This window comes from Talpa europaea (genome assembly GCF_964194135.1).
Source record: "Talpa europaea genome assembly, chromosome: 5".
Lineage (NCBI taxonomy): Eukaryota > Metazoa > Chordata > Mammalia > Eulipotyphla > Talpidae > Talpa > Talpa europaea.
Window position 1 is genome coordinate 19706010 of NC_140071.1, and position 16985 is coordinate 19722994.

The following is a 16985-nucleotide window of genomic DNA, read 5'->3' on the forward strand; positions in this document are numbered from 1 at the left end:
AATTAAAGAGTACAGAATGATAGAATGGTTCAGAAAGGCAGAATAATTTTCATCATAAAATTTCTTAAGATGAATCTACCTTAAAAAATCATTTTCACCTGAAATTTAATTTTCACTCTAAATTATAGTTTTCTAGTAAGCAGTTATATAATATGAAAAAAACAAAAACAAAACAGGAAACTAACTCCTAGGAAATAGAATTTATAATACCTGGAATATATCATTGATGTCTACTGGGAGAGCAAGACCAATATAGTCATCCGAGCTACCATATGTTGCACTGGACACCATGGATCTCACTGAGGAGGATCGTTGCAGGGTATTTTGATTTATAGGACTTAATAAATCTTCTTTATCCAATGAAGCATAGCTTAAAGCTTTCATAAACCTATAATGTCATAAAAAAAAAAACCACCAATGATTACCTTCTTGATTTGTAACATTAATAATATAAAGAAATTATATTTTTATACTTGTATACAAGACCATAAAAGAGCCACTAAAAATACTAAGCAGTGCCAACTACTTACTGAAAATACATAAAAACTTGAAAACATTCAGCTATTACAAATAGATATACAAAAATTCATAGTAATATTGACTGTTGCCAAAACAGTGGTCTCCTTAGGAAAGGTGAAAAGGTGAGCAATTAATATAGCTTTCAATATCTACAAGTAAAAAAAAAATACTGACTACAAAAGTCAGAAGCATAATCTAGACCGTCTTTACAGTCTCACTTCAGGCCACTAAATTTGCTATCAGAAAACTATACGCATGACTATTAACTTAAATATTATCTAAATTACTCTCTATCACACTACTCAGATTCTACAAGACTATTCTACAAGACTATTAGTGGAAATGGGAGGAGGGGCATTATTGGAATAATTGCTTTCTTCCCAGTCCCTAATTCACCCAGAATAGTTCCATTTTTAACTATTTCACATAGTGCATTTCCATAGATTATGGGAGGAAAAGTGTTTGTTTTCTTAAAGAGCAATGTTTAAGACTTTTAAAACCACTAATCTAGTGCAAAATCCACCAGATGAGGCAACTGAAGCCTAGTTACTTCAAATTTCATGAACTTTACTAGATTTATAACAGTAAACAGTTGAGAGGTTGGCCTGGCTGTGTTCTGGATTGACGAAGTTTGCAAAGCTGTTTAATTCCTGGCAGATGAGACATTATCAGATAATTTATGGAACTTTGCCCAAATTCATTCACTCAGTGGCAGGAATAGAGCTCAGAATTAAGAATGCCTACTTTAGTGTTTTTTTCTACTATGGTCCAAGGAACTATCTCGATGAGGTATGATTTTTAAGACTATTACAGTCATTCTACTTTTGAAATTTTACAAAAAACAGCTGAATCTTCTCAGTTTGGACTCCAAGCCATTGTTTTAAAGTAAATTTGTGGATATCTTCCATCATTTTCATTTTTTTCTGAACCTGAACAGGTTAAAATCTGTAAACAACCTAAATGACTAAAAACATATGACTGGATCAAGACAATGGAATAGTACACAATGGACTACTACACAGCAATCAAAAAAGATAAAACTCATGCCATTTGCAGCAACATGGATGGAGCAGGAAGGGATTGTGCTCAGTGAAATAAGTTAGAAGGAAAAAAAAAATATAGGATGGTTTCACTTAAAGGAGGAATACAGGGAACCAAATGAGAGATCAGAGGGAAAAATGACAAAACTAGGGGCAACCATAAATTGGAGACATTCAGCAGGGAAGGGGAAGGAAAGGGATTAAAACAAGGGCAAGAATAGCACAAGAGACTATGGTGGTGATTTATGGGTGACTTGGTGGTGGGAATTTTATGGGGACTACACCTGAGAGGAGAAATCAAACATTGTACAAAAATGAACAATGATGTAAAACATTTATCTATACATAATAATTAAAAAAATAGAAACAGATGACTAATGTCAACATATTTTTTTCCTCCACTGAAACCTGTTACATAGTAAGTACTAAGTACAATTTGAAGAATAAACAAAAATTTAACAAGTACAAAATTTTATTATGCTGTCATGTGTCTGTACAAGCTGTTCCAGTTTCTCTTGACTGCTTTTTCTTTTGCCTTCCAAGTTAAAAATACCTCTTCATCCTTTATAACGCCAAAAGCTTGGGATTTTAGTCTAGAAATAAAATTTCTAAATACCCTCCTATTCTTGTAGAGACTATAGAAAACAAGATCCTAAGAACCCAAACTGGTTAGGGAATAAGTTATGTGAAGTAGCTGTTTTTTTTTTCCCTGGTTTATTCTTATGAATATTTAAGTACTAAATTTTTATCTTATGCTTTAATGAATTTGAATATAAATGTCTACTTCAATGAGATATAATAAACCTAACTGGACAATTCAGAGTTAACAGCACTTTGATTATTGTAAGGTAATGGTATTTCTATTTCTATTGGTGTGCTATATTACTTACTAACCTCTGGCTGATTGCTATCAGAATACTAAGGTCTCTGAATTATCAAATACTTTTATAGCTAAGTTTCCACCTTTGCTGCCAATTTTATTAGCTGTCCTTTTCTGTTACAGTGTGCCTACCAGAATAAAGTTCTAATTGTTGCTTCTGTAAGTCTCAAAACATGAAGTCTGCATGTAAGTCAGAGGTACTTCCTTTCAATAAATTCATGAATTTAACAGCATCAATTTATACTGGTAGACTGTTGAGACATTTATCTGGTTTTGAGGTTATGAATTACGAGGTAGTCAAAGCTGTTGCATTCCAGATAGGTGAGACATTACTGCATAATGTATGAAATGTTACTAAGGGTCATAATTTATTATCTGCTACCAGGAACCCCTCTAAGTATGCTAGCATTATTCAAGTAAAACTTCTTAAAAACTCCTTAATGTTATTAAGAATTTGTTAATATGAGTCAAATGGCACAGCAAAAATTAAAAGAATAATCAGATTATTACAAACAGTTATCTGCAAAGAAGTTAAACAATCTAGAACAGATGAACAAATTCCTAGAACCATACAATCATCAAAAAAAGAAAAAGAATAGATAAAGAAGAAATAGAACACCGATACAGACCAATTAAAACAGTGTAATTGAAACAGTAATCAAAACCCTCCCCCAAAACAAAAGCCCAGAACCAGATGGTTTCACAAGTGAATTCTACCAAACGTTCAAAAATGAACTAGTGCCTATCTTACACAAACTCCTTCAAAAAATTGAGAAAGGAAGAAATGCTACCAAATATGTTTTATGAAACCAACATTACACTAATACCAAAACCAAACAAGGATAATACAAAAAAGAAAACTACAGGCCAATCTCTCTAATGAACAATGATGCAAAAATCCCCAACAAAATCTTAGCCAACAGAATCCAACAATGCATCAAAAAGATAATACACCATGACCAAGTGGGATATATTCATATATTCCAGGGATACAAGGATGGTTCAACATTAAAAATCAATTAATGTACTCCAACACATCAAAGTAAAGAAAAAATAAAAACCATATGATCATATCAATAGTTGCTGAGAAAGCATTTGAAAAGTTCAACATCTGTTTATGATGAAGAAGGAACACCTTAACATAAAAAAAAGCCACATACAACAAACCCACAGTCACTATTATCCTCAATGGTGAAAAGCTGAAAGCGTTTCTCTTAAGATCTGGAACAAGGCTAGGTTGTCCACTCTCACCACTGCTTTTCAATATAATACTGGAAGTCCTAGCCAGAGCAATAAGACAAGAGAAAGACATACAAGGAATCCAAATAGGGAAAGAAAAAGTAAAAGTACCACTACTTGCAGATGATATGATAATATACATAGAAAAATCCTAAAAACTCCACAGAAAAACTAATCAAAATTATAGGCTAGTTTAGTAAAGTAGCAGGATACAAAATCAACACACAAAAATCAGTTGCCTTCCTATATACAAACAATCAATCTGAAGAAAAGGAAATTAAGAAAGCCATCCCTTTTATAATGGAAACCAAGAAAGTCAAATACTTGAGAATAAACCTAACAAAAGAGGTGAAGGACCTATACAAAGAACACTATAAGACACTGTTAAAAGAAATAGAAGACATAAAGAAATGGTAAGACAAGAGGTCTCTTGCTCATGGATTAGAAGAATTAACATGATCAAAATGGACATCCTACCAAAAGCAATTTACAGATTCATTGCTATTCCAATAAAAATTTTAATGATGTTCTTCAAAGAAGTAGAACAAATATTGATGAAATTCATATGGAACCACAAAATCCTCAAGTAGCCAAAGCTCTCCTGACTAAAAAGGAGGAGAATGGAGGTATCCCACTTCCTGATTTCAAACTATACTACAAAGTCATAATAACTAAAACAGTATGGTACTGGAACAAAAACAGACACACAGACCAATGGAACTGAATAGAAAACCCAGAAATAAACCCACAGAAATAAACCCACTGATTAGACAACTAATCTTTGACAAAGCAGCAAAGAATATACAATGGATCAAGGACAGTTTGTTCAATGAATGGTGCTGGGAAATCTGGATTGCTACTTGCAAAAGAATGAAACCAGACTACTACCTCACACCATGCACAAAAACCAACTCAAAATAAATAAAAGACCTGAAACCATAAAATATATAAAAGAAAATACAGGCAAAATACTACATGACATACATCTCAGTAACATCTTTAAAGACATATCCCCCAAAGCAAAGAAAGTGAAGGAAAAGATAAACACTGGGATTACATCAAACTAAAGCGCTTCTTATAGCAAAAGAGACACTAACCAAAACAAAGAGACACCCTACTGATTGGGAGAAAGTCTTTGCACACAATACAACTTATAAGGTACTGATCACAAATACCTACAAAGATCTCACACAACTCAACAAAAACAAGCAATACCGTCAAAAAATGGGCAGAAAAGCTAAAAATACACTTTACCCAAGAGGAAATGCAAATGGTCAACAGGTTTATGAAAAAATGTTCAACATCACTTATAATCAGGGAAATCAAAATCAAAATCACAATAAGGTACCTTACACCAGTGAGAATGGCACACATTATAAAAGCAGGCAACAACAAATGTTGGCAAGGATGTAGAGAAAAAGGAACTCTCCTACACTGCTGGTGAGAATGCAAACTGGTCCAACCACTGTGGAAAGCTGTGTGGAGGTTCCTCAAACTACTAAAACTGGAGCTACCCTATGACCCAGCAATTTCACTCCTAGGAATCTACCCAAAGGACACTAAAACATTTATTAAAGAAGATACCTGCACTGGTATGTTTATTGCAGCACTATTCACAATAGGTAAGATAAGGAATCAACTCAAATGCCCAAAAATAGAGGACTGGATCAAGAAGATGTGGTATATATACACAATGGAATACTATTCAGCAATCAAAAAAAGATAAACTCATGCCATATGCAACAACATGGATGGAGCTTGAAGGGATCATGCTCAGTGAAATAAGCCAGAAGGAAAAAGAAAAATATCAAATGGTTTCACTAACAGAAGGAATACAGGGGACCCAAATAAGGAATCAGGGAAAAAAAACAATAATAAAACAAAACTAGCAGGCAATCATAAATAAGAGACATTCTGTGAGGGAGGGGGAATAAAAGGGATCAAAACAGGGGAGAGAAGGGCACAAGGAACTATGGTGATGGCTCACAGGTGAACTGGTGGTGGGAATTTTACATGGAATACACAATGATGTAAAAGATATAAATAAAAAAATAAATTATAGTAGTAAATAATTAAAAAAACTAAAAAAAAGAGTCAAATGGATTACCTTAAAGAAATAAGTACCCATAACAATGATGTTAATAATTCTAATTTTTATTAAGTGCTTAATACACTGTCCTAAGTAGTGATTTAAAAAAAACCCAGCTGAATAAATGTAAATGAATATTCTAAACCTAGAAAATTTTTTTGAAACATTTGGCCCAATAACAAAAAAAAGGAACAAAAATTTTTGCAACAATCAAACTTAACACTGCTCATCTTTAAAGGTAAATATCTAAATTGTTTATTTTGAGCAACCTGATATAATATTTAAATATGGCACAGAAATCTCCCAAATGGTCTTGAGTACAGGCAAACTACAGTGCTAAAATTTGAGGTCCAAGTAATTCATTTAATGTTTCTTAGGTTCCTACTTATATCACACTACTTGAAACAAATTTCACTGAGATTTTGAGTTATCTTAAAAAAAAAAAAGCCATTTTTGGAGCCTTAAATTGACCTACCTGAAAAGGTTGTTTGTTATTGTAGGTCTTAAGCTCCTGATTCCCCCGACATGCTTCTTTTTAAAATCGATCCTTGCAGAAGCGAGAAATAAATAAAAAAAAGCTTGTGACTTGTGTGTCCTTGCAAAGTATAAAAGTTTATTTTTAGGGCCTAAAGAAGTTTCTTTTCCCCCCTCGCAGCTGCAAGAATCCATTTCAAATCATATCGGGTAACTAGGAGCTTACAGCCTACCATAGTAAACAATTCTATTAGGTCAGTTCTGAGGCTTATGAGATGTAAAACCTGGCTAATGCTTCACATTTTAATCTGTTAAATGCAACCATTATTGTTAATTTTTAAACATGTATGCTCACCTGCTTGGTGTTAACCTGGACTCAAAGCTGTTGGCCTTCATGGTGATGGTATCAGTAAACAACACATCTTTTGCTGGAGATGCCAAAGCTTCCGAATGAGATAAGGATGGATGCATTCTTTGTTGCTGTAATCTTTTCAGTGTAGCGTAGCCAAAGGCATCTCTAGAACTTGTATAACTAAAGTTACAATCTGCTAGACTTTTAATTGTAGCAATAGAGGGTGCTTTAAGGGACTGTGCTCTTCTAGGAAGTGTATGAGAAGAACCTGGAGGCACCAGGGATACTGAGTTTGATTTGGAGAGAGACAGATGGTTAGACTGTGGTGTCAAATAGTGGCTTGTCTTAACAGTTTTAGTACTTACCACAGTACTCATACTTCCACAGTCTGTATCCATAGTCGTAGCATCTACACCTACTGTCTCTCGTGAAGGACTTGAGCTCATTGAACTTATGCCACTTGTTGTAGTGTCTGTATTAAAACTTTGGCTACGTATCTTCATGTGTGAGCTTGTTGAACTTTCTACAACTAATCTCTCTCGGCTTGTGTTTTCTTTGTGATTCTCTGTACCAAGACTCTTAGTGAATTTTAAGTCATTCTCTCCAATACTTGGAGTACTACCAGTATCTTCAATGTGCTTATTCCCAACAAACGAAGTTTCCAATTGTAATGTTTTCTGTACTGTGGATATGGGTGTAAAATCATCACTATGATTAATGTCAACACTGGGCTCCGTAAGTGTTCTGATTCTCCTGTTGGTTGTCTTATTTTCAGATGATGGTTTCCCGCCTTTTGGATCACTGCTACTACGATGTTTTTTATTAGGTAAAGTGAGAGAATTTAAGATACGATTCTTCACAAGTTTACTAGACGCAAAGAAAGGGAATGAATTTTTATCCTTTATAGGTCCAGGTCGATCATAAAATGCTGGTTCTGCATCTTCATTGATGTCAAGGAAAAATGTACTAGTTGAACTGCTGCCAAATCGATCATCCTCCATTATGAACATACCTAAAATTGAATGACTGATTAATAAGAAGCACATAAAAAAGGAAAAACATCATGGTAATTATTACTGACATATTTTAGAAAGATTGTTTTAACAGTCATCTGGGGGGAAAGTATTTCAAAACTTAAGGTTTAAACCACTGAGATACATAAAAAGAACTTCCTTAAGACCCAAAGTCCAAGCAGAGTTTTGGATATTCTGTCTCTTAAACTAACATAGGTAAAATCTTAAAGCATAGTTTAACAGGCAGCATTTTTTTTTCTTCTTTAATGATATGTAAAAAGACTACTATATCTCATAATTCATGGCATCTTAGAGCTGGTGAAAAATGGTTTGATAAAAGTTGTACTTTCTTTCTAAGATGAACCATGTCTTAAGTTTTGTGTACTTAATAGCACTTAGGCATGGGGTTTAAAACCATAAACAATTTTCTATTTAAGTGAATTTTGATATTATTTTAACAGCTGCACTACTAAACTAAAAATCAGTGCTTGAATCAAAAGGGGTATCTATTAAATATATTGCAGTTCAATAATCTTCATTAGAAAAATGAACATAACTAAATGAACAAAGTAGGCAAATAAACATTTACTAATTAGATTTGTCTTTTCTGACAAGCAAAACCAGGGCTCATTCTTCTGGTATCTGGCTTATTACATAACTCCATCAGTAGGATTTTCCAAAGGCTATTTAGAAAGCAAAGGGCGAGAATATAGCAGGTTGGTGGCTATAACCTGTGGTGAAGAGATACACATTCTCCACAAGACTGAAACTATGAAATGATAAGCTTTTAAAAGTAAATTAGGAATATAACAAATACATTTTAATTTTTATATTATAAATACAAATGTTAATGTTGAATAATTTTTTATGAACCTGTCATGTTACTCACTTGATGGTGCAGATTCGCTTTCACTATTGTGTCTAGAGCTGGTTGATTCTGAGTTCAAACTTAGGGTGCTTGGGATAGATGAGAGTTCATTACAGAGTTGTTCTACATCATCCGGAACCACTGGCCATAGATGTTTGCGACTGTGCCTTACAGCATCCCAGTTGTGACATTTTAGAATATCACAGCCTTGTTTAGTTTTTGATATGAGCCCAAGCACATATACACAGGTCCTGTATATAAAAGATGTTTTAATGACATAAGTTTATAACTCCAAGCAGAGGTTTCTTAAAGCAAACACAGAACATTAATCTGCCATATGAATTTTGTTTAAAAGTCACAACAGATTGCTTAGTTTGTACAAACATATATTACAACCAGTTAGGAGCAAATGAGAAGCAATAAATAATATGAGAAGTTTCCTAATAAAAGTTACACTGAAATAATTTTATTAAAGAACATATGCAATCTTAGGGGAAAAGTATGTATATTATATACATAACGTATATGTGTGTTATATGTGTGATAAATTTAGAATATTTCAGTTACTAGATCACTGTAATATTTGGACACACTACATTTTCACTATATACTTGTACGGTTAACTTCAACATTATAATGATAAAAATTGAGTGATCATAGCAAGTAAGGAATTCCTTAAGATATTTAACTTAATACATTAAAAAATATTTTATTATTAGGATTTTCAGTGACTCCTAAAATACTCTTTCTCACTCTTATTTGTGAACAACAAATTAGAAAGATTTCTGAGTTAAATGACATACCCTCTGATGGAAAGAACCTCACACTGTTTTGCAAGTTTTAGTATATCTGGAATTACATTTTCTTCCTGAAGCAAATTTAGACCCCAATTTGATGAGCCAATATTTCCCTGAAAGAAAAGAAATCACTTATGTCAAATATATCTGAAAGAGTAATTCTTTTAAGACATTTGGAAAGCTATCCAAAACCAAAGAATAACCTCATCTATGAGAGGAAAGAAACGTAAAAAAAAAATCATAGGTTAAGATGCAACCTATGAAGCTATCCGCAGCCACTGTTGCAGGAGTTCGATCCCCGGCTGGAGAGCTGCCCACATGCTGCAGCAGACCTCTCCCGGCTCACCCACTGCTCCCCTCAGCAGTGTATTTCAGTCACTCTGCCACCACTCTGTCTCTGGTGAATCCTCTCCCCCTACTCCCCACACACCTCTGGCCTGTACCCAGTTCTTGCATAAATAAATAAATCATTAAAAAAATATTTAAAAGGACAGGAATAATCTTGCTCTTACAATATTGACCTAAGAACAAGTTTGGAAAATCATTTTTATTTATTTAATGTTAATAGGGTAATTAGAAAAATCTACACATTACAAAGAGCTTATAAAAAAGTGTTTTTTACAAACCAAGGCCCAAAGAGATGCTTTCAGTTTTTTAATTTCTTCCCATTTATCCAAATCTGGTGTACGAACATTGTGACAGAGTTCTGTAATAACATTCTGAAGGGGAAAAAATACCACATAAGTAACAATATATTTTTAACTTATTTTCTTATTGCATCTTAATATGTATTTAAGGTTTACATTTAGTTATTTCTGCATATTTAAAATTCTGAAATAATTTTATATAAAATTTCTTAAGAAACAGCATTAGAGCATAGTATCCACATTAATACTCTACAGTTAGCACTTATTAACTATGTGATCTTAAGCAAGTTATATTTAATCACTCCCCACCATGATTTCCTAATCTCTAAAATGAGGATAACAGTAGGATGTGTTCTAATAAGGTTTTGATGATTAAATTAGTTATGGCATATAAGTGCTTAACAAAATAGTTAGTATTTAGTATTACAAAAAAATGTTAGCTATAATTACTATTATTTCCTTAAATGGAAAATTCTAAGCTAATGCCTAGATTCTATATGTATGTATGTATATGTAATGACACCGAGCAAATCATTTACATTTTTTAGCAAATTAAAAAATTTAAGATATGTGCTTCAAAACCTTTATACACATCATGTAAAAATATATGAAACTAGAGAATATAAGCAACTTTTGCTTATGAAATGAACACTTATATTTATGAAAGGAACTAAATTGTCAGATTACAATTGTTTAAACATACAAATACTTCTACAACTTTCTAAAGTAAGAAAAAGGTTGTGTTTATTGAAAACACCTAATTGCAAGACAGATACGTCATAAATTTTACATACAAGCTACAGTCAAGGGGCAACTGTTTGCCTAAGCCTTCAGTATACAAGAATAGTGAGGTACTAACAAGCAGCAGTTTATACTATCAGTTATACTAGAAGTTTGTTGCTCATCAAAAATACAGGGATTTGTATCAGGTTCAGTTTAACTTCCTAACAAGTTGAATGAAGAAACTCAGTCTTTCATTGCTGTTTTCACCAAGAAGTACTATAAAGGAAAAAATGGGCTAACAAGCTAGCTATACAAAAGGTGACACATTAAGTCAGAGAAATACATGCAATCTATAATATTTCTAAGGATTAGAAACATAAAATGACTTAAACAATTATCAGATGGGTATTGTTTAAAGCAATTATTCTACTGACTTCAAGGCTTTTGAGAAGTTTTTGCAAGGAGGATAGCTTAGCAATATTAAGAGTTTTTCCTACTATTGCAGCTATTTAAAATAAGCAAATAATGTTTTTACCTGTACTTCCAACAAATGACAGCCTGTTTTGTGGTGTACGAGTTGTCCATAAAGGTGTACAGGCAGGTAGACATGAGGACGCTGTAATCTAGTATAATAAAGAAGATTGATATAGCCATTGGCTCATTATAAATATACTAACTAAAACAATGACAAGTAATAAAGTGCTAGACAAACTGAATTAGATATAATCCCCCAGCTTAAACAAAAATATGGAGGAGGAAAGGCATAAAGATTTCTATGGAAAAATAATAGTTTAGCTGGTTTCACTATAATGGTAAGAGAACTGAGACTAGAAAAACAGATTGGGGCAGGTAAGAGCATGGAGTGTACGTGTATCTATCAGTAAGGGTATTCAGCATTTTATGAATGCCACTAGAATTTTTGAGCAATCAATGCTATGCTTTAAGATTTTACCTATGTCAGTTTAAGAGACAGAGTATCCAAATACTCAGAAAACTTTTACCAAAGTGGTTTTAAATTTTATATTTGAGAATCAGCAATTATTCCATTAGGTTGACTGTACCTTTGGTTACTCCGACGAACATAGTTATCACCATCAATTGGCTTCCGGTAAGTGGTAAGCGCTTCATTAAGTTGTTCCTCAATCAAGTCGACATATTTTGAATTATATTCCTAGAAGATAATATGGTTTTGATTATACAGAGCATCATGATAAGATACACTAAATTTATAATACTATGCTGGGTACCTAGCAAATCTTGGAAGAATGTGAGAAAAATTAACATTAATTTTAGAAATTTTTGAAAAGGGCAGAAACAAAGTATTCTGAATGCAAATGTTCTATCATACCCAAAAGTTTTCTGCTTATACTTTTCCCTTCATATTTAATTATATTTTTGGAGTGCATACAAGTGAATTAATGACTTTTCATTTTATTTAAACCCCTTTCCCACTAAAAGGGAAACAAAAATAGCCTCTAAATAACAAACCCCAAAGATACTCACTAGAAATTTTTAAAGGAAATTGAGTTCTAGCCTTTTTATACCTTTTATTAGAAAAAAAAAAATCCTGGCTTTTCAACAACGTAATCAGAATATAGAAAAATATTTCCAACTAAAACTTGGAAAAATTCTAGTTAAATTCTTTACATTTAGAGTCAACCATACTGCCATTTTCATTGCAAAAGATCTTCACTTAACACTGCTTAGGGGGCCTCCAGGGTGGCGCAGCGGTTGAGCGCTGGGTTGTGAAGCTGCCCGCGGCCTCTGTGGCGCCGGTTCGATCCCCGGCTGCTTCCCGGCCCCCGGAGGAGGGTCCCACATGGCGCGCAGACCTCTCCTGCCGCCCGCTGCTCCCCTCAGCAGTGTACTTCAGTCCTTCTGCCTGTTCTGTTCCCTGCTCTGGCTCTGGTGAATTCTCTCACCCTCCCGCGCTTCTGACTGTACCCAGTGCATGAATAAACAAAGCAAACAAACAAACAAACAAATAAATAAACAAACATGCCTCTATTTAAAAAAAAAAAAAAAAAAACCACTGCTTAGGAAGAATTGGTAGGACCCTCTGGAAAACAATTTGGCAGTTTTTACCAAAAATTTACTCATCAAAATTTAAAGTACATGCACTTGAAGACTAAATTATACTTTTAGAAATTTATCAAAATAGATATATTTTCACAAATATTCCAGACTGTCCAGCAAATACTATTTACAAAAGTAAAATACTGGAAATATAACTAAAAAGCTGAAATAATTATAAAAACTAAGGTACACGCATATAATGTACTAAGCAGTCTCTAAAGAGAATGTGGTAGATTTAAACGTACAACTCCGAGATCTCTCAGATGTACTGCTTAAATGAAAAAGGTTAAATAATACAGTCTTATATAGACTTGTAAATAGAACTAATTTGTACTTTTAAATAATGAATATGTACTTATAGATGTACAGATATCTGAATGCATATAAGAGAAATCATGGTAGACATAACCTTCAGAAAAGACAGAATAAGGGGTCAAGGTGACTTATTTTTCTTTCTAGATTACTTGAGTTTGGTGAGTTTCCTTAATTCCCCATTTACTTTTCCTTTACTTCCTACTTATTTTGCAATAGCTATGTGAGATTTTAATAACATCAGCATATAATTATTACACTACCTCACTACTACCATCATACTTTCTACATGAAAATCTCAGTAGATAGTCTAATTTAGATATTGTGAGCTTAATGTAGGAGTAGTTCCATTCATGTGGTATTGTCCAGTTAATCATTTGATCTATGGCATTCATTTGGAAAACAGTAGCAAAATTCAGGTATATGGCTTACATAGCTATGAAATAGATTGAGTTTCTGATGTGTGTCATACTGAGGATTGTGCCTAAAGAATCCAGTTGAAGGGTAATTATTAAGCACTCAGAGGCATAAAAGTAAGCAGTCTAAGAAGTCTTTGCACTTGTCAAGAGAACTGCAAATAAGAGATCTCCAGTTGTGATGTCTTTGAGGGATTCATGAGAGTAACCTAAAGTAAAAGAATCAGCATATGAAATCTGTGTCACTCAGCTAGCAAGTCCCTGTAACAATAGTACCAACTGAGTAAGACCACAAAAGACTCTTTACCCTTTTTTCACCCTCATGCTTAAAACCTAGAAAGGTTCAAAACTTGCAGCTCATAAATGGGGAGTTAATGAGCACCAAAGAATCATCAAATTAACCATATACTCCGTCCACTGTAGGTTTCTAAGTCTATCAGGCTTGGATTGAGGAACATTTAAATTGAATGAATGGAATTTTAATATTACACTAGTCTGGATGTTATATTACCTTGAAAAATACAGTATCACTTCACCATGGCATGCTGCAAGCTACTGGCAAGAAATAGCACAGGCTTTGGAATAAAAAAATGCCCCTTCTTGCCTTTTTTCAATTTCTGTGACCTAGGATGAATTAGTTTACTCCTCTTACCCTCCATACTGTCATTCACCAAATAGAAATGATAGAATATATTTGATAGGGTTTACTGTGAGGATTAAATGAGTTAATACCTGAAAAGCACCAAGTTCACTGATAAGTTATCAAAAAGTTCCCTTCTCTTTCTCCCATTAATTTGAGAGAGTGGGCTATATACTGTCTTTATTTTTAAACCTCCCATTTAATTCCTAACAAATTATAACTCACTGCAATTCAACTTTCTACTGAAATTGCTCCAGCAAAATATACCAATGACCGGTTTATTCAACAGCCTATTTTCCAGTGTTCATCTTATTGGCCTCTCCTTGACTGATCCTTTTAGTGACACCATTCTCCGCATATTTTCTTTCAGTGTTCCTGTCCTTTCATACTCCCCCCTGACTCCCCATTAAACCAGAGACTCTCTAGGGAGCAATTCCCATTCTTCTCTCATGTTCTTCACATTTTCATTGGCACTCAAAACTCATTTCAGGTTTCAACTATTATTCACTGGTAATTCCCAAATTATCATGTTCACCAAATATCTGAGGTATAGACCCACATTTTCAAATATTTTCTGGCCATCCCACAGGCAACACCAAATCAATATATTCATTATCCTCATTCTGTAAACCACTTTTTGTAATCACTGTCTCTTTATGGTGATCCATCATATACACAGTCACTCAAGTTAGAAACCTAAAGAGTGAACTTAGACTTCTCACTCTTTATGTCCAATCTGTCCACATATCCTGTCCATTTAATTTTTAAAATGCTCAGAAAATGCATCCCTGCCTATCCAAACTTACCACCACCTAAGTTCATGCTGTTGTCATGTCTTGCTTCTATACCGGTCTCAATATTCCTAGATTTTTACATGATGCTCAAACTTCTACACTGCAACTGACCAGTTGCAACGTACCTACCCTTATGCCCTGCACATGTCTTTTCTTTAACAGTTCTACTTTGCATTTACTATTTAAAAATAGTGCACCAAATTTGACTATGATTGCTCTTCAAACTCTTGAACTGTTTCCCCACATCCTATAAAATGAACTCACTTAGTTATGATATTGTGGGTTTATAAGGCCTCCACAGCTAATTTACCATTCCAGACTTATTTTGCCACTCTCTATCGACCTTATCCACAACCACAGTGGAATATAGCTTTCTTCACAAGACTGTGAAGTTTCTATATTTTATAGATTTTTTTATTCTGTTATCTCTTCCTTGAATATTCTCCTTTCATTTCCTTGGTTACTTCTCAGGACCATTTCAAATACCACATCCTTTTGCTAAATTGATCTAATATTCTAACATTTCTATTGCTAGTCCCCAAGGCAAGTCATTAATCCTTCCTCTATGTTCCCTTATGCCCTGCAAATGTCTTTTCTAGAACAGTTCTATTTTCATTTACTATTTAAAAATAGTGCACCAAATTTGCTAAGTTATTTCCTAATACTGTAATTTGTATAGTAAGGTGATCCATTTTATTATGGTAATTGATTAAAATATACCTTCTCTTTAGGAAATAAGACTATCACATCTTATCTCAGTTCTCCAATTCATCAAATAATTCAATGACTTTATACCTGAAGTTGTATGCATTATATAGTACTTTTAAAAAATTAATCCCTTATTAAACATGATTTAGTATAAACAATATGAATAGTGATCTAAAATTCTGGGAAATTAATAGATCACTTACATTAGGATTGAGTATTAAGTGAGTTTCTAAGATGCTCTGAAAATTTATGTTTGAAACAAAATGAAATTAGAGTAACAACCAGCCAGAAAATTATCAATTATATCAAATTATTCCCTTCTTCCTACGTTTCCCTATTATTTACCATAGAAAGAAGTTACATTCTAAACAAATGTAATTAGATTACTTTATCTGCTTCATAGAACTGTTTTTAAAACTTTCTATTTTAGAAAAATTATTCTAGTTTGAGCTTAAAAGGGCTCATATAAAGTTGTAGGCTGTATAAGAATCTGAGAATAAAAGAAATTGTGGTAAGTATTGCTGACAAATTGTGTCAGTAAATGTTATCAATTAAGTAGAAAACAAAGTATTAAAAGAATGTATACAAAGTAAAAAATATTCTATAACCATAATTTTAAAATTTATTTTCTTACATCAATTTTAATTTTTGTATAGCATCTGTTTTCTCCCCACAGGTGCAATCCCGATAGTTCCCCCACCACCGCAGCACCTTTGATCCATCACACAGTCCCTAGGCCTCTTTCCTCTCTATTTTGACCTCTTTCTCGCCATTTCCCCTGCTGTATGCCTAAGATCTATGGTCAGCTTGCAAGTTTTGTCTTTTTTCTGACCCTTTGTTCGGTTTCTGTATTATAACTGTAATTTTTAAAATGGACTTATACAGAATTTAAGACAACTTCATATGAATATTTTAATATTTAACCTCATTTGTTCTGAAATATTGATATTTTAAAAAAACCTCTAAGTTTACAAATCTATTTCCCAAGAGAAAAACATATAAATTGAACCTCATTCATTAAGACATTACCTTGTGCCATTTTTCCAGTTGTTTTGCTACATAACCCCTTTCATTCAGATAGGAAAACCCTTTTGGAATGGAGAGAAATCTGTAAATGAAAACAAGCAGCAGTTTAACACTAAGTCTGATAAAAAATGTGTAAGGAGCTAAAAGACTTTGGAAATAGCTCCTTCCTAAAACTAAAAGGTGAGTTACTATTTATTGTAATTTCAATTACCAATGAATTTGCACAATCTTTTTGTTGTGGTGTGGTGACATATACTTGAAGGCTCTGATCCTGTATCTCTAAATTACATATATCATTATAAACCAATGCTGCTTCAATTAAAAAATAAACAAAAATCCACATGAATCCAGTCACAGTGAAGAAAACGTCAT

General features: G+C 33.3%; 1 protein-coding gene across 1 annotated transcript in view; it reads right to left on the reverse strand.

Moving 5' to 3' along the window:
* Window positions 1-16985, reverse strand: part of RICTOR (RPTOR independent companion of MTOR complex 2) — a gene marked incomplete at both ends in the record, with an annotated part of 102336 nt that overhangs the window by 8548 nt on the left and 76803 nt on the right. The window contains 9 exon segments of the mRNA XM_084233711.1: window positions 211-388; window positions 6243-6314; window positions 6597-7605; window positions 8496-8725; window positions 9278-9384; window positions 9898-9990; window positions 11177-11264; window positions 11703-11812; window positions 16617-16695. Of these exon segments, the coding sequence (XP_084089837.1) occupies window positions 211-388; window positions 6243-6314; window positions 6597-7605; window positions 8496-8725; window positions 9278-9384; window positions 9898-9990; window positions 11177-11264; window positions 11703-11812; window positions 16617-16695 (1966 nt within the window).